The sequence below is a fragment of the Culex pipiens genome, chromosome 2 (genome assembly GCF_016801865.2).
Source record: "Culex pipiens pallens isolate TS chromosome 2, TS_CPP_V2, whole genome shotgun sequence".
NCBI lineage: Eukaryota > Metazoa > Arthropoda > Insecta > Diptera > Culicidae > Culex > Culex pipiens.
The window spans coordinates 188,865,581-188,892,515 of NC_068938.1; the positions used below are offsets into that span (position 1 = coordinate 188,865,581).

A 26,935-nucleotide genomic window follows, 5' to 3' on the forward strand; every position below is an offset into this window, starting at 1 on the left:
TTTCTCAATTTTCTGTGATGGATTTTCTTTGCGGCACAACAAAAAATTTGCATCGCGGTAATCAATCAAAAGCGCGCAAGACTCTTTTCTTGATTTGCCGTTCCTACGGCCAATGTATTTCTGATAAATTGGTCATCATTCATTCTAAACTTTCTGTAAAGATTTTCTTTGCTTCACAACAAATTTCGATCTGATTGATGAGCGTCTCAGGTAGGCCTTCAAAGGTCAGTTTTTTCTAAGAATCATAAATTGTGAGAAAACTCTCACACTGTACCATAAATAAATATAGAAAATAGTAAATCACTTAAACATGCGTGCAATTGTCGTTTGCATTTTATGAAATGAATAAGATAACTCTTTCGTGATGAATTTGGTGGCCCTGAAAAGGGCCGTTTATTTCAATTTGCTGCCTTTCTTCTACTTGCAACCACAACTGCGCTTAATTTGCCGTCTGCGGGTCAGAAACGGCCAGTATCGATAACGTCTCAAGAACCACCAAACGGTAACCGACGGAATTGACCTCAAAAAGGCTTCCTCTAAACAGCGCACAGAGCTGTGTTGAATTTCCATCTGATTTGCTTCGACTGGCCCGGCTTCCATTGTCGCTTCTTTTCTCCCTTCTGCTTGGCGCTTCCTTTGCCGCGTCCAGTCCAGTGAAGAAGTTGCTCCGTCGGTACGATGTTGACTGACCGAGCCGCTTTTAGTTGATTTAAGTCGGGGACGTATGCCCCGCCTTTTTGCACCCATTCTCCTATACCTCCTTATTCGCTTTTTGCCCCGTCGACGATCCGAAAATTATGCGGTGGAGTAGGGGTGATTTTAGATACATCAATCTCACGTCTCTCGATTGACTGATTGGGAAACGTTTGTTCAACCAACCAGCGTGCCCCAAAAAGAGGAGAAATTTGCCGCGAGGGGAAGGTGAATCACGGCGTATCATTTCGCTTCGCGAAATTTTGGGTTGTTACCCTGTATAGAGAGCCCCATGAAGATGTTCTTCGTCAAAAGAAGCGATTAGGTTTAGATTGAAGAAGACTAACTCTTTCGTGATTGATTTTGGTGGTCCTGAAAAGGACCATATTGTTTGGTTATCTGAAAAGAATGGTTTTAGGATTATGGCTTTGCATGGAATGGCAAGAGTAACTCTTTCGTAATTGTTTTGGGTGGTCCTAAAAAGGACCAAATTTCTGAAAGAAAAGTTGAAGATTATTGAATTTCTGAAAAGAAAATTAAGTTATGAATGGTTATAAAGTTCTACGCCCTGGCATCCCAAGAAAACAAACGCCTTGGACGACTTACAACACTGGAGGAAACCATTTATAGACAACTTTTAAACCCAAGGCGACAAAATCCTTAGACAACTTGCAACCCGGGAGGAAACCATTTATAGACAACTTGCAATCCCAAGTTGACAACATCCTTAGACCACTTTCAACCCACCCAAACGTTTATGGACGACTACTCTACCAACTTACTTTTGAATTTGCGCTTTTGGACGACCCTTCAAGACGCACAACCGAATTTCAAACGCTGAGGGAGCTGAACCCCCGTACACGACAGACTGGCGAACGCTGAGGGAGTTAAGCCTAAGAGCAAGAGATCTTCCCAGATTTGTTACTCTTGCAAACTTGCTGGTTTTAAATCTGGGTTGAACTCTTGCTCTTTGAGCCTAACTCCCCGACCCAACAGAACTTGCACACCCTTAGGACCAAGACCCGTGCCGAACCCTATTTGGACAGAACACCCATTCAAAAGAGGAGAGGAACGAAGGAGTAGAACGATTTTTAGCAAGAATGTTAAGAGCAAAATGGAGGGGTGAGGGGGGGGGGGGGCAGAGGGGTTGGGGGCGAGAGCAGCCTCAGAAAGCTGTGTATTCCGTCGCCCCCGAAGACCAAAATTTGTTCCTGAAATTTAAATTCAAATTATTGCAGTTCGCTGCCTCGTCCCGAGGGACGGGAGAAGAGGGCAACAGTTTGGAATTGGACAAGAAACAACTCTTTCAGAAGCGCTCGCCACGAATGCGACGAGCTAGTTGGATGTCCTTGGGCATGATCGCGCACAAATTCGTGTGCTCGAACAGCCCACCAGATACACCTCGCAGGTCTCCTGCAGCGCCATCACGGCCGAACTCTGGAACCGCAGATCCGTCTCCTCCGGTGGCCGGCGCCTTCATGGCCAACTACTTCCGCGGTGCTTTTCCCCCGGTGAACTTGCGAGCTATCTGCTTCGTGCAAGCCATGGTCCTTAATTAGCCTCCGATGCGATGTTACTCCGTCGAATGTTATAGTCAGAATGATGTTCTGAGCTCTGGCGCGCGTTGTTATATATGATTTTGGCCCTCTACTTCCCCTCCTTTTCGCGACCGACACCAGTCGCGTTGTTTGGATGATTTTCCCCTCAAATTAGGTACTTGACTCATTCTGCAATCAAAATCACTACATTTTGAAAACGTTTTAAAAGATTCAATTGTTTCTATCGTAAAACTATTAAGCCAATGTTTAATAAGTAACTCTTTCATGATTGAAGATGCAACTCTTTCGTGAATGATTTGGTAGTCCTGAAAAGGACTGTTAAGTTTGACTTTTCTTGGCGGAAGCGGCAGTGGCCTACACGGTACCAGCGGCCTTCCGGTTTTTGGCCAGCTTCAGCAAACTCGTTGCACCAGTTCCTTTGCGTCGGGTGAACGCCTTCCGGATGAAATTAAACTGCTTGGCCAGGCCGCACTTGTAGTTGATCGCGATGTTCTTCTTGATAACCCGCGACGATCCGTTTTTCGGTGGCCGGCGGATGGTCTGCTTCCTTCTCCTTTTGCTGCTGCTGCTGCTGCTGCTCCTTCCACGCCGGTCCGATGTTGGCTTCTCGAGTGCTCGTTCCAAAATGACACGCGCGGGCGATGTTTGGTTGCTTAAATCGATTTGGATATGGCAAGCGGCTCAAAAGGGGCGCGGTCTCCAACGCATAAACTTTTTTTGCGCGTATGCATTTGAGACCGCGCCCCTTTTGTCTCGTTCTCCTATTCTGCCGACACATAAGCAGCCAAACCTCGCACTCGCGAGTCATTTTGGATCGAGCACTCGAGAAGGCCACATCAGTCCATCGCGGAGGAAGCAGCAGAAGGAGAAGAAGAGGACCAGCAGCAGAACCATCCAGCCATCTAGAACCATCCAACCAGAATCTTTTCTCGGGTTGGTGGAGGGCCATTAGCAGTCGCAGAAGCAACCAAGGCCGCTTCAGTTGCGGATAGGAACGAGTAAAATGGCCGACAAAACGGCGATTATCGCCACAGTGTGATGCATCATCCAAACACAAACGGCCCTTTTAAGGGCCACTAATTTATCACGAAAGAGTTGTCCTTCAGTTCCAAGCAATAAAATTTCGAATCGAATGGAATCAAAATCATGCCGATTCGATTTGAGGGAAGGAAGATTTAAGAGATTGACGGATGACGCAATATTCCAGGGCCTTCGGCCCGGGTTTTCTGGAATGACCTTCGAAAAAGACGTAAGTCTACGTTAATAATCTATCCTTTTCTGACATTTTAAATTAATCGATAGCAACTCAATCTCATTTTTTCGGCGCAGATAGTTTGGAAACTCGGCTGTCATTTTCAGTAATATTTCGGTAAACCGCTTTGAAGTGATTTACACGTACCGTCATCGGGGGTGAGATTGTGTCATACAAAAATGCAGTAATTTGTATGACCCAATCTCACCCCCAGACCCAATGTCTCCCCCAATGACGGTACCTTCAAAATGTTCAAAATGTTAGTTTCAGGAAAATTAATAATTCAGAAATGAACGTGCATGAACTTATAGAGTCTCTTTCGTGATTGATTTATTGGCCCTGAAAAGGGCCGTTTAATTACGACTGAACCTGGTTCGCGGGGCCATCCCCGTTCTCCTCCACGACGCTCTTCCACCTTTTGCTGCTGCTCGATTGTTGCTCCCACGCGAGCCCGATTAGACCTGTACGAACGTCCACAGCTTCTTTAGCCTCATGTTGACTGCTGCTTCCTCCTTTTTTCCGGCTGCTGTGCTGCTGCTGCTGCTGCTCCGCGCCGGCCCGACGTGCACAGTTCGAGTGCTCGTTCCAAAGTGACTTGCTTTTGCGAAATTTTCTGCTTAAATAGCGGCAGAGCCGGAGAACGGCACAAAAGGGGCGCGGCCTCGAATGCATACGCTCGCTCTGATTGGTCATCTGTCCGATTTGTACTGAAAAATTACTCATTTTGATTGCATGTTTTAAGTGCTTTAACTATGTTTAGTCAGACTATCTATGTAGTTAAACAATAGCTGAAGTCTTCCTCTTTCGATTGGTGGTCCAACCGTCTGGATTTATTCACAGGGAAAAAAGATATAAGCGTTCAAAATGTCCCCTTTTTTAACGCTTAAAAGTGACGCTTTGGATCGAATTTCTGAACTGGCCCCCCAATATAGTAAATAGAGACATAGTCCTATGTCAAAAATAAACTCAAGTTATTCTAAAATTTAAAAAAAATTATCAATATTCAAAAACAGTTCGTACTCTATTCAAAAACGTTACTTAATCCACCATTAGGTGGTTGGTGCTTTCCTCACATGTTGAGTGTAATGCTAGATAATATCTGAGATCCGGCCTCCAAAAAGTTCATAAATAACACTTAAGTGATCATAACTTTTGATAGCGTTGTCAGATCTGCAATCTATTGAACTCGTTGGAAAGGTCTTTTGATTACCTATCTAACGACAGGTCGCATGATAGATCCGGACAACGTTTTTGTCAAAATATCTGAGATCCGGCCTCTAAAAAGTTCATAAATAACACTTAAGTGCTTATAACTTTTGATAGGGTCGTCAGATCTTCAATCTACTGAACTCGTTGGAAAGGTCTTTTGATTACCTATCCAACGACAGGTCGCATGATAGATTCGGACAACGTTTTTGTCAAAATTTCGGGGACCGGCCTCTAAAAAGTTCATAAATAGCACTTAAGTGCTTATAACATTTGATAGGGTTGTCAGATCTTCAATCTTTTGAACTCATTGAAAAGGTCTTTTGCTTACCTATCCAACGACAAGTCGCATGATAGATCCGGACAACGTTTTTGTCAAAATTTCGGGGACCGGCCTCTAAAAAGTTCATAAATAACACTTAAGTGCTTATAACTTTTGATAGGGTTGTCAGATCTTCAATCTTTTGAACTCATTGAAAAGGTCTTTTGAATACATTTCTAAAAATGACAACATGACGAGGTTTCTTACAAAAACCAGCCTTTTTACAATCTTCCGGACTTTTGTTAAATTCGTTTTTTTAGCATAACTTTTGAAATACTTTACTAAACTTTATAATTTTCAATAGCGACTTATGGGACCCCAAGACGGATCAAATGAGACCAAAACGGTCCAAATCGGGTCAGCCAGCGCCGAGATAACTCATTGCAAATTTTTTTGATCAACATCCCACCCCACACAGTCGTTTGCCAAAATTTGATTCTGAGTCGATATGTATACATGAAGGTGGGTCTACGAGGTCAAATTAAGAATTTCGTTTTTCGAGTGATTTTATAGCCTTTCCTCACTAAGGTGAGGAAGGCAAAACAGTTCGTATTCGATTATTCGAATTCCCTGCCTGAAATTTAAATCGAATATTTGAATAATCCGAGGCTTACATAAATCGAGTATAGACTGAGATTTTAGAATTGAAGAATGTTATACTTATTAGCTTATATTGTTAGAATTTCATGTTTCATGTTTTTGGATGTTGAAACTTTCAAATCTAATCCAGACTCGATTATCCGAAAGTAATTGAAAATATTTTTTATTTCGCTCTTTTTTATATTTTCTTACTTTAAACATCATATTACAGTTCTGCGAACCAATTTGAGTAAAATTGGAATAATTGGTGGAAAAAAAAACAAATAAAGTTGAGCAATTCTCTACGAAATCGGTCTTTTTTCTTCAATTTTAATTTTTGTATTTTTTAATCCGGCTGAAACTTTTTTGGTGCCTTCGGTATGCCCAAAGAAGCCATTTTGCATCATTAGTTTGTCCATATAATTTTCCATACAAATTCGGCAGCTGTCCATACAAAAATGATGAATGAAAATTCAAAAATCTGTATCTTTTGAAGGAATTTTTTGATCGATTTGGTGTCTTCGGCAAAGTTGTAGGTATGGATACGGACTACACTGGAAAAAATAATACACGGTAAAAAAAAATTTGGTGATTTTTTTATTTAACTTTTTATCACTAAAACTTGATTTACAAAAAAACACTATTTTTAATTTTTTTTATTTTTTGATATGTTTTAGAAGACATAAAATGCCAACTTTTCAGAAATTTCCAGGTTGTGTAAAAAATCACTGACCGAGTTATGAATTTTTTAATCAATACTGATTTTTTCAAAAAATCGAAATTTTGGTCGTAAAAATTTTTCAACTTCATTTTTCGATGTAAAATCAAATTTGCAATCAAAAAGTACTTTACTGAAATTTTGATAAAGTGCACCGTTTTCAAGTTATAGCCATATTTAAGTGACTTTTTTGAAAATAGTCGCAGTTTTTCATTTTTTTAAATTAGTGCACATGTTTGCCCAGTTTTGAAAAAAATATTTTTGAAAAGCTGAGAAAATTCTCTATATTTTGCTTATTTGGACTTTGTTGATACGACCTTTAGTTGCTGAGATATTGCAATGCAAAGGTTTAAAAACAGGAAAATTGATGTTTTCTAAGTTTCACCCAAACAACCCACCATTTTCTATCGTCAATATCTCAGCAACTAATGGTCCGATTTTCAATGTTAATATATGAAACAATTGTGAAATTTTCCGATCTTTTCGAAAAAAATATTTTTGGAATTTTCAAATCAAGACAAACATTTTAAAAGGGCGTAATATTGAATGTTTGGCCTTTGTGAAACAAACATTTTAAAAGGGCGTAATATTGAATGTTTGGCCTTTGTGAAATGTTAGTCTTGATTTGAAAATTCCAAAAATATTTTTTTCGAAGAGATCGGAAAATTTCACAAATGTTTCATATATTAACATTGAAAATCGGACCATTAGTTGCTGAGATATTGACGATAGAAAATGGTGGGTTGTTTGGGTGAAACTTAGAAAACATCAATTTTCCTGTTTTTAAACCTTTGCATTGCAATATCTCAGCAACTAAAGGTCGTATCAACAAAGTCCAAATAAGCAAAATATAGAGAATTTTCTCAGCTTTTCAAAAATATTTTTTTCAAAACTGGGCAAACATGTGCACTAATTTAAAAAAATGAAAAACTGCGACTATTTTCAAAAAAGTCACTTAAATATGGCTATAACTTGAAAACGGTGCACTTTATCAAAATTTTAGTAAAGTACTTTTTGATTGCAAATTTGATTTTACATCGAAAAATGAAGTTGAAAAATTTTTACGACCAAAATTTCGATTTTTTGAAAAAATCAGTATTGATTAAAAAATTCATAACTCGGTCAGTGATTTTTTGCACAACCTGGAAATTTCTGAAAAGTTGGCATTTTATGCCTTCTAAAACATATCAAAAAATAAAAAAAATTAAAAATAGTGTTTTTTTGTAAATCAAGTTTTAGTGATAAAAAGTTAAATAAAAAAATCACCAAATTTTTTTTACCGTGTATTATTTTTTTCCAGTGTAGTCCGTATCCATACCTACAACTTTGCCGAAGACACCAAATCGATCAAAAAATTCCTTCAAAAGATACAGATTTTTGAATTTTCATACATCATTTTTGTATGGACAGCTGCCGAATTTGTATGGAAAATTATATGGACAAACTAATGATGCAAAATGGCTTCTTTGGGCATACCGAAGGCACCAAAAAAGTTTCAGTCGGATTAAAAAATACAAAAAAAATCGAATGACCGAAATCCTAGAGAACTGCTCAGTTTCTAAATATTTCCATCACCCCTATTTTGGTCGCCATCTTGGTTTAATAATTCTGAAACACTCTACAGTATTCTGTGGGTATGAAATTTCTATTATTTTAAATCCTGGAAAAGTCGGGAAAAAGTCGGAAATTCAAAAAAGGTATTTCAAGAGCCACCCTGAATCTTTGAGTTTCACATAAAATGATTACGGATCAAGATATTTAGGTGATTTTTAGAATTTAAAAACTAAAGAATTGAAGAATTTTATAATTTTATTATCTTATATTTTTAGAATATAAGAATTTTCAAGTCTTTTGATTTTCAATGCTGGGATTTTCAAATTATGAAACCATAAAATTTTTTTATTAATAGCAGGGATTTTTATTTTTGTTTAGTTTTTTTTTAATTTGGAATTTTTATTTTGAATGTTGCGTTTTTTTTAGGGAGGTCACGAAAAGAACGCGCTGTTTTCCTTGACCACGTTCCTTCCAAGCTCCGTACTCAGCTTAAATATTCTCAATATTTAATCTGTCCATGATCGCATAAACGTCCAATGTGCATTTTCATAACTTTTGAGTGAATGTTGCAGTTTGGTTCTTAACCAAGCATTCTTTCATTAAAACTAAAAACATGCAGTCGGTACTTTGTACTAAAAAATCAGAGGAAATCCAGTTTTTCGCGAAAAGTTGGCACGTAATTTTAAAACGTTTATTGGAGTTTTTTTTCGAACATTCCATAATTTTTTTTTAAATTTTTGGGTGTCTTTGAAAATACACAAAAAGCTATAAAAATAAAATAAATTATTGGAGCGCCATCTTGAGTTTCATGTTTCAAAATCTTATTAAAACATTTTTAATCATTTTTTTGGCTGATAGTTTAACGAGTCTGCGTTATATTTTCCATGATGTTCACAAATTTTCCAAAATGCATTTTCATCACTTTTGAGCTATTGATAGGGGAGAGTGGGGAGACTTGATCCCCTTTTTTGTATCGGACATAACTCTGTCAATTTCTCATAAAACTATGAACTTTTTGTAAGAAATGAAAGCTTTTAAAAACATTGAACTATGATAAGGGTATTTCATGAGATGAACTCTTCGCATCATGCCAAGCGTTTAAAAATATATATTTTAAATCGGCATTTTCAAAACGTTAGGGGTAACTTTTTTTTTTTTTGAAAAATTGTTCAAACTGCAGTAAGTTATGTACAACTATACTAAAAGAAACTATGTACGAAAACCCAGCCCAATTAATTAATGTTGAGGTTGATTCCAGTGACTGCACTTTTTTAAATAATTGATTGTAAAAATAGTATGACAATAAATTTAACGTTAAATGCGTAAGGTCTCCCTAGTTGATAAGTTTATCAAACAATTCACGTATAAAAAAAAATTGAATAATTTTTAAGTGTATTCTATACATATTAAAATAAAGAGAAAAGATCTCTTGGAGGTTTTTTGCAGCACTTTTTAGAAAAATGTGTGTAACTCAATCTAAACATTTTTGAATTTTTTTCTCTGTTTTCTACAATGAGTTTAAGTAAATTTCGCATAACTTTCTAGAACCAAGCTAATTGTTTTACCCACATGCTGACGAGATACAGGTTTGGGATCAAGTGTCCCCGGGGATCAAGTCTCCCCACTCTCCCCTATGGTCTGTTGTGTTATTGTTTTTTGAAAAGGCTGTAGTTCAATTATACAGAAAAAAAAATCAATTCTCGTAATCGTGAATTTAATTCACGAGTGTGAGAACCAAGAAGGAACTTTTTCATGAGTATGGTGCATTTGCACTATAAACGTGAACATATTCCTTCGTGGTTCTCGCATTCGTGAATTTTATTCATGATTTCGAGAATGGATTTTTTTTCAGTGTAAAATGCAGATTTATTACCGAACGAGTACTGTAGAGAGAACCATTCTACAGTTTTATTTTTAAATATCCTATAAGTTATTGTATTTCATATAAACATATGAGCATATGGGCCATGAAAAAAACTCTGAAATTTTACATAAAGTATAAATTAATGAAACTGAATCAAATGATACATTTTACCGATCTATAATCAATTAAATCATGCCAACTGCTTTGTTGCTAAAAAATACAGTCCCGACTCGATTATCCAAAGCCTCGATACTCCAAAGTTCGATTATCCAAAGGTTTGTATGGGATTTCGGATAATCGAATCATAAACAAAAAAAGTTTGTTATAGTTTTTTTTTCTTTTTTTTTTAACATTAAATTCGAGTTCTGCGACTCCACTTTTGTCAAATTTGAATAGTTGATTGCCTATTAAAGTACAAAATGCATATTTTCAATATTTCATCATAGCCATTTTAGCCGCCATCTTGAATTTAAAAATTCTAAATCACTTAGTTTATTCATAATCACTTAGTTTATAAGTCATAATTATGCTCAACCATCAAAAATGAGACAACGAAACATTTTTTTTTATGATTCGATTATCTGAAGTATCGATTATCCGAAGTGACATTTTTCCGATGCGTTCGGATAACCGAGTCTGGACTGTACCTGGGAATTCACGAAAATAACGCGATCCCTAAAAATATCTCCAAACGGAAAACATCGGACCGGGAAATTGTACGCTCTAAAACTAATCAACGAATTATTATTCCGATGATTTCGAAACACCAAAACATGCACAAAGAAACAAAATGCTATTACCATCGCATGTAGGTCATATTCCTAGCATAAACCAGCACAAAATACAAATTACGTTCCAAACATTGCATGTTTGTACCGAACTAACGCAGTAATGTAACGAATGCACTCAACACGACACACCAGCAGTGCCAGTGACATAAATGCCAGAGGTGCAACACGTGACGAAAGAGACCAACTCGCGTGGCAATGTGGCTTCTGGCACGTCCTCCCACCTCACGCGCCACTGGGGCCACGCCACTGGGGCCACGCCACGAGGCGTCATCGCTGTGTCGCACGTGTCCATATTTGCATAAATTTCCAACGCTTTCATTATAGTTGGTGTCGACGTGTTCATATTGTTACCGTAGCACAACTATAGTGTGAAGGTCTCCCGGTGACATCATCGACGCCCGGAGGTGCCCTCCTTAGGTTCATCGCGACAACCTCCCGACGTGCGATTGAACTCGCGCCGGGTCAACTTCCTCGACTATACAGCTGCAACTGCGGAGTGGATGTCCTTGTGGTTCGCCGACGCCGCCATCACCGTTGTCGTCGCGTCATTGAACTTCACCGTACGACGCTCTCCGACTTCGACGACTGCTGCGATGCGATCGAGTTCAAGGACATTGTCATGGTCCAACTGCCAGCGCCACTTTTGTGTGTGTATGCTGGTGTGTGTGTGAGTGGAACCTGCTGCTGATCGCCATATGGCCAGACAGAAAACCTCTGAAGATCTGCAACAAAGCGCGCGGGACGATAATGGTCCGCGCTGCCGTCCAGAATTCTGGGTGTCATTAAACTCTTTCGGGACGTGCGCGCCATTCTGCGGAACGGGTTTTGACTTGGACCGCAGGTTGACTCATTGTTGGGTTGACCGAGCGTGAGCGTTCGGAGAGCGGAGGATTTCATCATTGTCGTCGGGATGAACAGCACAGCAGCAGCGAGATCGTCTTCGTTCTTTTAGTGTTTTGAGGGTTTTTTTTTTACTTTTCATTCTTCCTACATATGTGGTTCGAGGTGGGAACGAATTGAACGCAGGAAAGGTTAGTGATCTTTGCTGGTGGGGATGTTCAAAATGTTAGTCTGACAGACTTATTGTATAATATTCTTTAAATCAGTAATAAGAACATCAAAGAAACAAGTTTAATGAAATATGTTTATCTCAGTTTACTCAATTTCAAACGGATTAATACCTTAGTTAGGTTTGTTTTTTAATCAAGCAGGCTACAATCAATTATTTTTTCAAAATTAAAAATTTAAATAAAAAATATAAAAATTGTAATAACAAGCTATAAATCTCAACTATCAAATGCAAAAAATGTGTTTAAAAATGCGTTTTACACTAGTTCAGTCCTTTTTAAATCATTAGTTTACAAAAAACCTAAGATTTGACGAAAACAAGAATTTTAGCGAAAAAACTATTTGCAGTACTGTGCATTGAAAATTTACAAAAATGCATGCTAAAAACGATTCTAAACGCAGGGTAATGCATTTTAAATTGATTCCAGCCGATTGCACTTAAATCTCCATTGAAATTTAGAAGTTTTTTGAAAAAAAAAATGGTTTTTGCCCGCTGATTTTTTGGGCTCATTTGGAGGAGGAGGAGGAGGGGAGAAGGGGGGGGGGGGGGTATCGAAAACTTTAAATATATTTTTTGCAATTCCGTCGTGAAACTACTTACTTTTCCTGTCATTGTTGAACGACGAAATAGCCTACTTTTCTGTACCAAAAATAACAGAATCGAATAGCAACACTTTTCAAAATAAATGCTGAAAAGTTCTACTTTTCAGCACTGAAATGGGTGCTGAAAAGTTGAACTTTTCAGCACTTGTTTCGAAAAGTAACACTTTTCAACATATTTTTGATTTAAACGATTTATTGACAAAATACATGAAAATTCGACTTAAAATTTCACTCAATGGGTGTTTTTTGAAATTGCAAAAAATGTTGTATGGAACTCGTTGCAAAACTTGATTTTTTCAGCACTCGTCGTATTTATCCAACTCGGTGAACCTCGTTGGATAAATGTACGACTCGTGCTGAAAAAATCCTCTTTTTGCAACTTGTTGCATAAACTACTATTTTATTAGCCTAATTAAATTCCGAATAACGTTGTGTTGTTCAGCTCAGATAAGACCCTATAAATGATCTAAAATGGTTTGTTATTTTTTTAATACAATAAGGTGATCAAAATAGTGTTGATGAAATATCGAAAAATAGCGTTTGGTCAATGTAATCTCAAATTTAACTGAAACAGGGTCGCAGAACTTAAATTTTAGGTGAAACTCAAAAAGTGATGAAAAGTCCATAATTCGATTGTCCAAAGCTACTCAGAAACCTTTAGATAACCATCTCAACGAATCATCTATGCGGTTAACTTTAGGCAGTTAGCCTGGCCGTTAAGAAAAGAAGGATATTTTACAAAGTAATCGCTTCAACATTCTCCATGATGCTTTCGAAAGGATGGCTGTGCCAGGGTTAGTTAGTTAGTTAGTTAGTTTCTTTGCCGTAGTCTATAAAGGAGGTATTAGACTACGGCAAACAAACAAAAAAAAAAACTTGCACTTTTTGACAATTTGTCTGCTTTGTTTGTTTGCCTGCATTTGTTTGCAGAACCGTCAGCTTTCAAACGAGGCCTTTTACGAGTTTGGCAAACTGTCAAACATGAGAAAGTGCGAGTTTGTTTGTCATAGTATGATACCTCCTTAAGAATTTGGAGGTTATCTTAAGTCTTGACTTCACAATAAAAATAAATAAATTCAAAATATAAAAATAATCGGATGAGGGGGCATCAAATTTGAAAAAAAAAAAACATGTCCACGTGGCTTATGGAATGGATGGTCCCAAAAGTAACTAAAAAATCTATTGAAGAATTCGACGACATTTTTTCCGCTAGGTTCGCTGTTGTTCCAGCGGTGTTCGGAATGACAGCCCCCATACATTTTGAGCAGTTTTAAGGGAAAAAATGCGTTTATAATGAAAAATCAAACATTTTCAGAAAAGTGGGGTATTGCAAAGTGTGGCAATTTCGCTAACGATCATAATGCGTGGTGAATTGTAGCGATTAATTTTGACTGGTATTTTATTTAGACGATTTTTCTAAAAAGATGATCGATATTTTGGATAACTTGAGTTATATGTTGCAAAAGTTAAAAGTAATAATCAAATGTAATGTAAAAGTGTTTAAACATTACTTTTCTTCCTGTTTGACCAAAATATTGATCTTAAAAAAGCTGTTTGGTGATTTTTTGGAATTTTTTGGAAAAAATCGAATAACTGGTCATTTTTTAAGAAAATTATTGTAATTATGCTGTAATATGACTCTAATAGTTTGTTCTATCAATAATACACACATGAGGAGCATTATCAATCAATTAAATCTTATTTAAATCAATTTTTCAAAAGAGCTTTTTGGTAAATTCGAGGAAAAAAGCATGAAAAATTAACTCAGCCCCTATGATGTATACATCATTCGATCCGTTTTTGCAATTGCCACACTTTACAATAACTTTCATCGATGTTAAAAAATATTTGAATGAAATAAAAATCAAAAACTGCAAAAAAAAAATATTTCCGAGCACGCTGTCATTCCGAACATCGTCGCGTAGTGCTTCTACTCGCCACCAGGATGCGTGCATGTTTTTGTCGAATCACTCAATTGAATTTTAAAACTCATATTCGGTTTTTGCAAAAAAAAAAGCTGAAGGAGGTATTAGACTATAACAAATCTGGGTGCTGAATAGTGGTTCGCAAAAAGAGCCTCAATTTTGAACTGTTAAAGTGGAACCAATTTACTGTTCGCCAAAAGTAGAGAGTATTGTTATCGATCATTGAAAAATGTTTTGTTTTTTTTTTGCGAGAATGACAAATTTGTGGCTTTTGAGGACCTGGAGTTGAAGTCAATAAATCTTAAGAAAGTTGAAGGCGAGATCGTAATTTTTTATAATTATGAATTGGAGTTATTTATGGAGTCGATGCGGCTATATCCATCCAGAAGCTGTCTTAATTGTTTAAAAACCTACTTGTTTAGTGAAAAGCTTATCTGTTTGTTGGATCCGCCTTGCAAAATAAGCCAGAGAATTTATCTGCAACAACGCAGAATGACACTCTCGCCGCAGTTCGTAGTCACCCGTAAAAAAGAAAAACATCTTCTAACCGATCGAAATTTGAAAAAAAACACACATTTTCACAGCATATAAGTAAAAAATTAGACAAAATAAAACAATGTACCACTAATTATAAAACAGCTCATTTAACAGTAAGAAAAAAGTCATGCTTGTCCTTGAACAGCCTCCTACTTTGTAGATGTAAACAAAGTGGGATCAATCGAAAATCACGTTACGCATTCTCTCTATTCATTACCCAGTAACAAATGAACACACAAACTTTGACATTTTTCCTGCTTTGTTTGTTTGCCTGCATTTGTTTGCAGAAACGTTTCTGTCAATCACGAAAACGTGCGAGTTTGTTTGCCATAGTCTAATACCTCCTTGAGTGGTTTTGGATGTGCATGTTAAAACGTTTTAATCATTTGGATAGATTTTCAGGTGCTCCTTCGATCCGGTTTGGTGTTCCAATGTCCCATTTGAATTGAAACAGCCTTGCTAATGAGACAAAAAGTTAGAAAGTTTGAAAAAAACCTGTTTTATTATTTCGAAGATCTTACAACTCTAAATATTCCAAAAATCTTAAACAGAGATTCTCATGTGGTTTTAATTCGTTTTAGAAGTTTATTTAATGCAAATGATAAGAGGGAGTGAAAAAAAGTATAACCGTTGACCTTTTAATGTTAATAAATTTTTTTGTTATATTTGATATATTTTAAAATTAAGGAAGTTATGAAATTTGATTATTCCGTTGCATTTGTGTCATTTCCTAGAACTGCAGCTTGAGTTTCAAACTTACCATCTCACCAGGAAAGTGACTAACGCTTTTTCTACCCTCCCAAAAAAACACAAATCCTGCTTCCGATCAAAACAAAACTTACCAGTGTCTACCTCCATGACTCACACCTTCGTCGTGCCACACTTTCACGGCCTGCAAGCAACCTGGTCAGAACTGGTCCCCCTGCCTGCCTGAGTCATCTTTGGACATCCCCACACCACCAGGCCTTGTCTGACTACCAACATATCTATACCAAGCTCTTTGTTTTCTACCGCTGTATTGGTGCGAGCAGACTTTCGAGTTGGGGTTCAGCTCGGCACGATCTAGAGAACCAGTCTCAGTAGCTGAACAGTATTCGTCCGTACAAGATCACGCGCGTGTGTTTCCGCGAATCCCAAGAGAATCAACTAAGCAGCTATAAGGGACTGATTAAACTGAGAACTGCGCTGCAGTGAGTTTGTGATATAATCTCAACTCTGAGACTCTGAAGAAGCAGCGTTTGGTGCGTTCAATTGAAGTGTGCGCGCGTTCAAGTCAAGGTTGGTTGTGTTGTTGGAGAAGTCGAATTTCGCAATCCATCTCTAAACCTCTCAAGTGCCACAAATTTTCCACTTCTTCGTCCAGCGACCATTGCCCTTCTCAATTCTCGATGGCGCAACGTTCGTTTCCAAGGATTTCCGAACCTTTTTTGATTGAATAGTTGAAGCGCGTAGGCTGGAAGAAGCTGAAGAACGCGCAGGGTGATATAACACACGCTTCGTGGGTGACCTTTTTTTTCTGCTGCGATGTAACGGAATCCTCTTCTACGCTGTTACACGCTTCTCGCCGGCTGACTGTTCCAGAAGTTCTTGGAAGCACACTGACGTACACGGTTGATGACGTCGCGGCGACGTTCCTATTAGTACACTGGATCGAATGTTGAGTCGCAGATAACGAAGTCAACAACAGACAAAGTTCACGACTACGTCGCCGACGTCGCGGGGTTATAATTAAATCTTGCTTGTTGTGTCAACAAAAATTCGAACGCCATACCACACAAGTCGAGACTAATGAAATTTTCTCTTTCTCTTCTCCCTTTCAGACTCGTCCAGATTTCTACGGACCAGGTAGCGACAAGTTCCGCTTGTAAGACAGCGACAACAGCGCGTTAGTGTGTTTGTGTGTGTGTGTGTCTGTGTAGTGTCGGTCGGTCAGGATTCAATTTCCGGTCGGAACAACGCGGGGGATCACCGCCCCACCAACCGCCGTTAGGATTCACCGCTCAACGTACGCGCCGTTCGAACCTACGTCGTCGTCTTCGTTGTCAGGTGCAGCGCCAGCTCGTCGACCGGTCCTGAGGGCAACGCAGCAACAGCACAGCGCTGCTGCCGGTGGGTCCGGCACCATTCCCGGAAAAATAGAAAAGATTGCGGTTCCGTCGTCGGTTGGGTTGCGGAGCGCGTATCCTAGTGCTGGTGGTCCGTTGCCAACCTCCAAGACGGAAGACCCCAGGCAAACGGGGACAGAGTCTCGTGCCACGGGGAGGGAGAACCACATCCCCCCCGCTAGCCGACGCTGGGTCCCTCCCTCTCTGAGACCGCAACATGGACTCACCGAAGAGGCCAGAATTGATTCGATCTTTCGAAAAGTACGCGGTATTCTGAACAAGCTAACCCCCGAGAAGTTCCAGAAGCTGAGCGATGACCTGCTGAAGCTCGACCTCAACTCTTCCAAGATCCTGAACGGAGTGATCCTGCTGATATTCGACAAAGCCCTCGATGAACCCAAGTACTCGTCTATGTACGCACAGCTGTGCAAGCGCATCGAGAAAGAACTAGAGATCGACATTGACAAAACGAAATCGAGCACCTTCCTGCAGATTCTGCTGAACGTTTGCCGCGACAAGTTCGAAAACCGCGTCCAGTACAGTGAGAAGATCATCAACTCGGAGCTCGCGCTCACCGATGATCTGGAGGAAAAGAAAAATGTGGCCAAACAGAAGATACTGGGCAATGTTAAGTTCATCGGCGAGCTGTACAAGCTCGACATGCTCGGCGAGCCACATCTGCACAAGATGTTGCGCTCGCTCTTTACCAACAAGTCCGGCGCGTCGACGGAGAAAAATTGCGAGGACATGGAATGTCTGGCACAGCTCATCAAGACCTGCGGAAAGAATCTGGACACGGAGCTGGGAAAACAGCTGATGGAGCAGTACTTCGACCGGATGGAACAGTATTCCCTGTCGAGCAGGTTCCCGCCACGCATCCGGTTCCTATTGCGCGATCTGATCGAGCTGCGCAAGAACAACTGGACACCGCGGAAGGTGGCCCGCGTCGAAGGACCGGCTCCGATTCAGGAGCTTACCAACGAGGACGATCTGGTGCTGCGGCCTTCGTTTGGCTCGCGCGGTCGTGACTACCGCAACCAGGAGCGCAACAACGAACGGGACTGGATCAGCAAGCTGGGGCTCAACTTTAACGATAGCTTCAACCTGCTGAGCGTGTCCAGCCCATCGTCGCTGATACCACCCTCGTATTCATCGCCGTCGGCCAACGGCTACGGCGGCAACCGCGATCACCGGGACAATGGCTCCGGCGGCGGCGGTGGCGGCAACTACGGACGCATGCACAACAACCGCAACGGAGGCCAGAACCAACACAACAACTACCACAACAATGGCGGCGGCGGTAACATGCGTTACAACAACAACAAGCACAACAACCACCACGGAGGAGGTCGGGACGACCGTCCGAATCACCACCACCAGAACAACGGTGGACCCAACTCGCACAACTCGTACTCCAACCGCGATAACCGCGACGGAGGTGCTATGAACAACAACAAGGACCTGGCCCCGCGCTTCAAGCGCAACCTCATGACGCCCCAAAACCCCGTCGAGGACCTGCAGATGCGACCCACGGCCAACAGTCTGCTGTTCAAAACGCAAAACATGAACATGAAGACGCCCCAACTCCCCATCTCCCAGTCCTCCTCCCAATCCTCCAAATCCAACCAGTACGGAACCGGCCCAGCCCTCGGCGACTTCCCCTCCCCGCTCACAACCCGAACCCTCCTGAGCGAGCAACGCGCCGCCGCTGCCGCTGCGTCAGCCCCCCGTGGAACCTCCCCCAACTCATCCTCATCCTCCTCATCCACAAACAACCTGCAATCGTCAAACAACGGCTCGCAGAGCTCGCAGTCCCCAGCCCAGCAAAACTCTCTCAACAACGCACCATCCTACGCGGCGCCCTCCCCCTACCAGACTCCGCAAGCCCGCAACGGCCTAGGCGCGCCCAAGTCCAACCCGGCGCCAGCCTCGACCACCCCGATCAACAACATCCTCCAGAAGGAGCAGGTCATCATCAAGCAGGCGTCCGCCGACAAGGCGGAAAAGAAGAACAAAAAGGACAAGGGCCCAAACAAGGAGGAGTTCATGAAGAAGGTGTCGACGTTCGCCGCGGACGTGCTGCTGGACAACCTGCGCAAGCAGCTTGAAGAGGCCGAAAAGCCCGTTGAGAATGGTGACGTTAAGGAGGTTGTCGTGGAGGTCGTCGACAAGACGCCAGTCGTCGCCGACCCGGACACCGTCAACGAGGCCGACCTCAAAGAGGAGGCCAAGTCCGAGGACGACAAGTCCTCAGAAAAGGGCGACGAAGCGCCGGAAACGAAGAAATCCGACGACGAAGAACCAGCCCCGACCAAGCCGCCAGCCCTCATGGACGAACTGGTGCACGCGTTCTGCGACCTCAAAGTGCCCGAGAAGTTCATGCGCGACTCGGTCACCAAGATCGTGGCCGAAGTGCTCGACAAACCGGAACCATTCCACGAAAAGACCATCGAGTTCCTGCAGAAGCTCCGCAAGGAGAACAAACTCTCCAACGGAGCGCTGCTCGAGTCCTTCAAGGCGCTCGTCAACTCGATGAACGAAAAGGAAAAGACGATCCCGAAGATCACCACCATCGTCGCTTCCCTGCTCTGCCGAGCCGTTTCGGTGCGTCTGTGCAAACTGTCGGACGTGGCCAACTACACCGACAACGGCGCCCACTACCCGCTGTTCCTGCTGGTGCTGCAGCAGCTGCACAAGCAACTGGGCAAGCAACCGCTGCAGGACCTGTTCCAGGCCAGCAAGGTCAACCTGATGAGCAGCCTGCCCGAGTGCGACCGCACCAAGGACCGCATGGCGGAGATCCTCGAGGATCGCAACCTGAGCTTCCTGTATCCGCTGCTGCGGGTGCAGGCCGAGCTGTGGAAGCAGATCCAGGCGGACTCGAACCCCCAGCAGTTCTACAAGTGGATCAAGGAGAACGTCGAACCTGGGTGCTACACCGACCCGGGCTTCATCACGGCGGTTATGACCGTGCTGCTCAAGTACATCACGCAGGTAAGATTGACTCGAAAAAATTCCCCTCAAATCAATTTCTAAACTAATTCTCATTTGATTAGGAATCGGCCAAGTGCGCGGACGAGAAGCAGTCGGTGGAGAAGGAGATGGACATCCTGAAGAAGTACTGCCCGGTGCTGAACGCGTTCCTGAACGGCAACAACGACCTGCAGCTGATTGCGATCTACGCGATGCAGGTGTACTGGTACAGCATCGACTTCCCGAAAGGTGAGCGTTTAACTTTAGTGCAATTTCCCCAGAAATCAGTATTTTTTCGGATTAAAATTTGATGAGTACTTTCTCCAAGTACGGTCTATTGGTTCGTTCATACAAATCATCTTACCATTTTGGCAGCTGTACACACAGAAATGCTATCAAAATATTCAAAAGCCACGTTCTTCAAAACGAAGTTTATAATCGATTTGGTGTCTTCGGGAACGATTGTAGAATTCATAAAAAAATAGTGACACAAAAAAACTATTTTCTTGTAATTTTGTTTACACGAAAAAGAAAGAATTAAATTTTCTAAAAGAACACTTGGACATTTTTGAGCGAATAATGCGTTAAAAATTAAGAAATTTAAAGAAAATAGTTTTGAAATTTAATGTTAAGTGCTTCTGAAAGTTACAAATCGGTAACTCTAGAAATTTTATTATATAGCAATTTAAAATTTATAGATCATTAAATTGTAGAAGATTAAATTGTGAAAGATTTTGAAATTTAAAAAAAAACCTAAATTCGTAAAATTTGAGATTCATAAATTTGAAAAATATTTTTTTACCCTTATTTTTTTCAGTTACTAAACTGCCCCTGATCGCATAAATGTCCCATATGCATTTTCATCGCTTTTGAGCAGTGTTGAAATTCGAGCGAGAAGAAGGAAAGTATTTCTCGCTCGCGAGCGAGGGAGAGAACTTGTAGTACTTTTCTCTTCTCGCTCGCGCTCGCATTTTCGTTCGCGTTCTCGCTCTCGACGCGAGCGCTCGCGAGCGCCTCTGGCTAGCCGTTCGTCCCATGCTAGCAATTTGTTTATCAGGCTTATGAATACGGACTAGGCGATGGTATAAAGGTGTAACTTCAATCGCTGTGTTGTTTTTTGTTCGTTTCTAACACGTTCAACTTCTCGCGAACGGGCAATTCTGGCTCGCGAGAAAGCCCGTTCGCGAGCGGAGGAGAGCACGGGCAATCGGTGAGTTTCTCTCGGCAGCTCGAGACTCGCGGCGAGAACTCGAGAGAGAAATTTTTCTCGCGGGAGCGCAATGATACCAACACTGCTTTTGAGTTATTGATGCAGTTTAGTTCAAAATCGTGTGCTCTTTCTGAAAAGCCTATAACATCCAGTACTTTATTCTAGAAATCAGGAGGAAATCCAGTTTTTCTCGAAAACTTAACACGTAGCCTTATGTGTGGGACAAACTTTAAATGCGTTTTCTCAGGTTGCTGTTTTTGCATATGGGACATTTATGCGAACATGGGCAGTAAAGTTTATGTAGCTCAAACCGCCCTAATGTATTTTATTAAAATTTAAAATTTGATTTTTTGAGGTTGCACAGCAACCAAGGAAGTTGTTGTCTTCTTATTTCAAAATTGACAAAATAACTTTTTTCTTTTTTTCTGTTTTATTTTTTTTTCATAAAATATTTTTAACAAAACAACATCAAAAATTAGATTGATAGTTCCGGTAGTTTTGAAAAATACTGAGATGTGTGTAGCAAAAATCTTGGTACAAATAGCTCAGATTGATGTGCACCGTTAAATAAACACTTCAAGAGATTTCAAATCTTTAATTTTTCAAATTCATGAAAAAATACAACAAATTAAAACACATAGGTTATAAAATTTGAAAAATTTTAAATTCATGAGTTTCTGAAGATCGTTTCAAATATTTTGGAAATCTAAAATCGTTAAATATTAAAGTTCTAAATAAATGAAATCTCTCTTTGAAAATTCTCAAATTTGTGAATTTTTAGATTCAAAAATAAAATAAAAATCTAGATTTTAACCTCTGCTTTTTTAAATTAAGTTTTTAGGCTGTAGTAAATATGATTTTTTTTAAATTCAGGATTTTTTTCAAATCGATAATTTTAATTTCTGAAAATATAAAAATTATAAATTCTTAATTTTTTCAACTCTTGAATTCTCAAATCCTGAACTTAAGAGATTTTCAACTTCAAAATTCTTGAATTTTTTGAATTCCTGATTTTTTTTATTCTTAGATTCCAGAATTCATGAAATCTAAAATATTAAAATCCTGCAATTCTTTTACGTATTTTGAAATTTAAAATACTAATATTACATATTTTCAAAATTTAAATTAACTAACTAATTCTGGAAATTTAAAGTTTTTGTTGAAACACTAAAAAACCTTTTTTTTTAATTCTGAAAATTAAAAAAAAAATTAAAAAAGGAAAGAAAAATCTGTCAGAGAAATTGTGAAATTTGGGAATTTTCGGAAATCTTAAATTCTGTAATTTTAAAATTCTAAAAACTATTGAATAAAAATATTTTTGCAACAATGAAGTTAGTTTTTATAACCTCACATTTTTTAATCCTCAGGTTTGATCATGTAGCAATTTTTTTCAGAAAATGATTTTTAAAAGTATGAATCTCAAATTTTTGATCTCTTGCATTCTCAAATCTTGAACGTAGCAGATTTTCAACTAAAAAATTCTTGAATTATTGAATTCTTAATTTTCTCAGATTCCAGAATTCGTAAAATCTTAAAATTTTAAAATTTTGCCGCTCTCAAATTCTATTTTATTTTTAATTTAAAACGCTATTGTTCCATTTTTTCAAAATTAAAATTAACTCACGAATTCTTAAAATTTGAAAATTTTCAAATAAAACAAAAAAAAAATATATAATTCCGAATTTTTAAAAATATTGATAAACGAAAATAAAAATGTGAGAGTTAAATTGTGAAATTGGGGAATTTTCGGAAATCTTAAATGCTGTAAATCTAAAATTTTAAAAATTCTTAAATAAAAAGATGTTTGAATACTGAAGTTTTTTAATCCTAAAAAAATACAGTGTATTTACGTAATTCGGATAAACTATACAAATTCAATTCTGAAATTTTAAAAATTTATGTTTCTTGATGTTCACCATTTTCAAATTTTTGAGCATCGAAATTTTAAATTTTTGCAATTCTTAAATTTTAGTATTTGACCATATATTGTATATTTATATAACTCTTTAATCTTAAATTTTCAAAATTCTTTAGCTCTTTACTTTTAAATTATAATTTAAAAATAATATAAAATGAGTTTAATAAAATATTAAAATTCAATTCTAAAATTGGAATAAAAATCATGTTATAGAACATTTTAAAGTACAAAATCCCGAAAAATCTAACCTAATCGAATCTAACGCAGACGCAGCCGGTCCGATGAAACGCCCCATGTTCTTTTCTTGTCAATATTAATAACTGTACTGCCGTTCTACGCATAATTGTCCCATGTTCAAAAAAGTGCAACTGAGAAAAATGCGATTGAAATTTTTCGACCGATTTCTGTGTTTCTACGCATAATTGTCCCGTGGGTTCCTTTTCGCCCTATGTGTCCCTAATCACCCCAGTTAGCAGTTTATCACCTTTGTTTGTGATTCTCTTGTTTTACAAAAGGTAAACAAGACATAATGTTTAGTAAAACTAATGATTCCGTGTAAGAAAATACTTGGTGGGACAATTATGCGTAGAAGTTTAACGATGGGACAAACAGACTTGGTGTTGTTTTTAATGAGTTTCCGAACAAAGTACCAGATTTTATGTGTTTTTCTTAAAGTACACATCAAACTAAACTTAAAAATGTCATAAAGTCAAAATCGACCAAAACTGACATGGGACAATTATGCGTAGAACGGCAGTGTAGTACATATGAAAATTCACGAAAATGTATTACAAAAATAAAAGCGGCCAGCCCTACTTCCTTGGGTTTACCGCAAATAGGTTTCTGTGAACGGATCACATTTCACAGAATCAACAGGAAAGGAAGGATGCGTGGACATACCGTATCAAACGATTCAATTTATTATTAGGTTTTAGAACTCTTTAAATCGTATTTTATAATTTTAGAACAAAATTCAAAAACAACTAAATTTCAACCATTTTTTCCCCTCAATTTCACAGGCGTGCTGCTGCGCTGGTTCCGCGAGTGCTACGAGCTGAGCGTGATCGAGGAGGACGCCTTCCTGCGCTACAAGGAGGACGTGACCGATCTGTACCCGGGCAAGGGCAAGGCGCTGTTCCAGGTGAACCAGTGGCTGACGTGGCTGGCCGAAGCCGAGGACGAGGACGAGGAGGATGAAGAGTAAAGAGCGAAGGCGGGAAGAATTTGACAACAACAAATGGCACACAAACTGATTGAAAATTAAACACACACACTCACACTCTCAAGAAGAAGAAGATGAAAAAGAAACAACAACTGAAAACAAATTAGGATGATTTATTTTATTTTACTGTAAATCTTTTTTTTAATTGTATCTTTTTGTATTTTATTTTAAACTCTCGGATAAAATTATAGGCTTCTTAAATGGAACGTTTTTTTTTTGTTGTTTAGCAAACGAACGTTGATTTTCTTTTGTTACTTTTGCGATGCGATTGAAGGAGTGACCGTGCACACACATCTCTATAAATACACCGTGTAAACAGAGCAGTTTAAACCGGCGCGACCGAGGTCGCGTGGAACCGTAAATAGATCAATTTGTATTTGTGCTAATTAAGTGCGAGCGAAGAAGTAGTTTGAATGAAAGTGCAATTGAAATGCTCCCCGACTCCCCTTTCTTGTAATCACTAAAAAGTAGCTGCGAGAATGTGACACGTTACGTGAGTGTGATTTCTGGTGAATCGTTAGCGTTTAATTTCTGTGTATTTTAGGGAAAACTACTAAATCTAGCAAGTCTTGGCAGAGGACGGTAATAAACTTGTGTAAACTACGTGGTAATTTAGTAGGAAAAAAGAGATAACAGTAATAAAACAATAGCAGATTAGCCGTTTGATTGGAGATCGTCTGCGCACCGTTAAATATTAATCGTTCACATCCACTCACAGACAAACAGACAAACACACGAGCGCGTAGTTCCCCCCTAATCTCACCCCCCAAAAGCTGCGCAGCAAACGGTAAATAAAAGTATAAAGTAAATAGACACACGATACCAATTAACTCTAGCGTAAACAGCGAGGAAAGCGATTGTTGTTACTCCACGTGTCCCCGCGCACGTGCGCGACCCCAATCAACAACCTCCCCCTTAAAAAAGAGAGTCTTCTTTGCAACGTGAGAAAGTCATGCGAGAAAAAAAAGCAACCATTCAAGCAACAACAACAAAAAAAAGCAGGAGGCGAAACATTGCAAATAGAGAAGACTGAGCGAAACGAAACGAAGAAAACTGAGCAACTAATTTCAACGTTTCAAGCAAAATGCCACGATTGATGAACACACGAGAGAGAGAGGCGATTGGAAAGTCGTCGTAGCTTGTAGGTAGATTAAAATATGATGAATATCTAGCTAATTAACTAAATGGAATTAATTTCATCACCTCCCCCAACACCCATCAAACTCTGTGTCATCGTCATCATCACTTCTTCGTCATCATCACTTCTTCGTCCTCACCCCCTTCACCTTCTCAACAGCCTTTGCAAGTCACACCTTTAAGAAAAAAAAGCCTTATTATTTATTCCAACACCGATTGTCTTTCGTTCCACTTGATTTGATTTTCTAAAAATGCATCAAACCACACAAGTGAAAACTTCCTGTCCGGGCGTGCTAGAAATGCGCGTCCTTAGACGTTACAAATTAATTGTGATTTCATGCAATACACACACAAAAACCCGCATTGTGTCAGCGAGAGTCGGGTAAGATTAATTTAGCATGATTATAACCAAAAAAAAAAATTAAAAACAGACATGGAACTACCACAAAATGCTGCTAATGAGACAGTTTTATAAATTATCCGAGTCAAGTTCGGCGAAAAAATTAATAGGAAACACGATTCTAATAGCGAGCTAGCGAGTGAGAGAGTGAATTAAAAAAAAAAAAGATGAGCGTGTACGAGATCGATTAATTATTCAAACATTCATAACACACACAATTATCAGATACCAACACACAGCAACAAGAAAAGAATTACGAAGCATCAGTTGATTGCGCGAAACATTTAGCAGAAATTATAGAGAGAGCCTCACCTGCCGAGAGCAGCGTGGTGAGAGAGAGAGAGAGAGAGTGGAAAGAATTATTATAGTTATTATCATTATACTAAACACATCAACAAAAGAAGAGAAGAGAAAAAAAACACACACACACGCAGTTCGATAGAAAAGATACAAACAAACAAAAAACATTAAGAAAATCTCCCCAAAAAAAGTTGAAAATTACACACACACAAAAAAAATACAAAAAATAAAATCACAAATTCGAAAAACCTCCAAACCATAACATCTAGCTTTTTTTATTCTATAAGAAAAATTGAGAACATTAGAATCGTGGTCATAATTTAAAGATCAATAAGTATCGACAGAAGTTTCAATTGAGATTTTTATCATAAATATATTTTCAAAAAGGGAAGTCATAAACTAATTATGTAATAACTTCTAATAACTAATAACTAATAACTTAATTTCCTTAGCTAGTTAAAAAAAACAAATTTATATTTTAAAACTGTCCGAAAAAAAGCGTCAAAAAGCCATTTTTTCTAAATTTATTCAAAAATCCAATTTTAACTCTCTGTGTTTGACCAGAGGTATTATTGACCAGAGGTATTATTGCGCTAAGAAAAATAAGTTTTATCGATATGTGCATGAAAATCACCTCAATTTTAAGACCTAATTTAGACTTTATCAAAATGTTTTTTTTAATTGGTTTCTCATCATAGGCCATTTTTTTGTTTTTTGAAAATGTATGAATTTATTTTAATTTATTAAATTAGTGAAGCAAAACTAAATTCACACACCTCTCCTCGCGGCAAGGTTTTCCGTAGGTCTACACTCGAACATGCAACATGGGACAGCATGAATCTTCAGCTGAAGCTGGACGAATGTATTCCGAAATTATAATTATTTGCTTATATTGGCAATTTGCGGCGAGAAATATTAAGCTAACCTAGGACAGAAAGAGGAGAGACAGAATTGAAGATCGCGACAACAGTTTTTTTTTTCAAACCTTTTGTCACATGG

General features: G+C 39.0%; 1 protein-coding gene and 1 pseudogene across 1 annotated transcript; one reads left to right on the plus strand and one right to left on the minus strand.

Annotated features, from left to right (window-relative positions):
• Window positions 1-1,920: 1,920 nt before the first annotated feature.
• On the minus strand, window positions 1,921-4,455 carry LOC128092869 (histone H3.1-like; annotated as a pseudogene).
• Window positions 4,456-16,593: 12,138 nt separating this feature from the next.
• LOC120415135 (eukaryotic translation initiation factor 4 gamma 2) lies at window positions 16,594-26,198 on the plus strand. Its single transcript, XM_039576561.2, has 3 exons — window positions 16,594-19,770; window positions 19,833-19,998; window positions 23,897-26,198. The coding sequence occupies exons 1-3, from the start codon at window positions 17,188-17,190 to the stop codon at window positions 24,079-24,081; spliced, it is 2,934 nt and encodes a 977-aa protein (XP_039432495.1). The 5' UTR covers window positions 16,594-17,187; the 3' UTR covers window positions 24,082-26,198.
• Window positions 26,199-26,935: the final 737 nt, after the last annotated feature.

Bases quoted from the DNA above. Each gene is read 5' to 3' on its own strand.
- LOC120415135 (XM_039576561.2), top strand. From the start codon at position 17,188: ATGTACGCACAGCTGTGCAAGCGCATCGAGAAAGAACTAGAGATCGAC. The intron at 19,771-19,832 runs GTAAGATTGACT...TCATTTGATTAG, and splicing joins TGCTCAAGTACATCACGCAG to GAATCGGCCAAGTGCGCGGA. The intron at 19,999-23,896 runs GTGAGCGTTTAA...TCAATTTCACAG, and splicing joins CAGCATCGACTTCCCGAAAG to GCGTGCTGCTGCGCTGGTTC.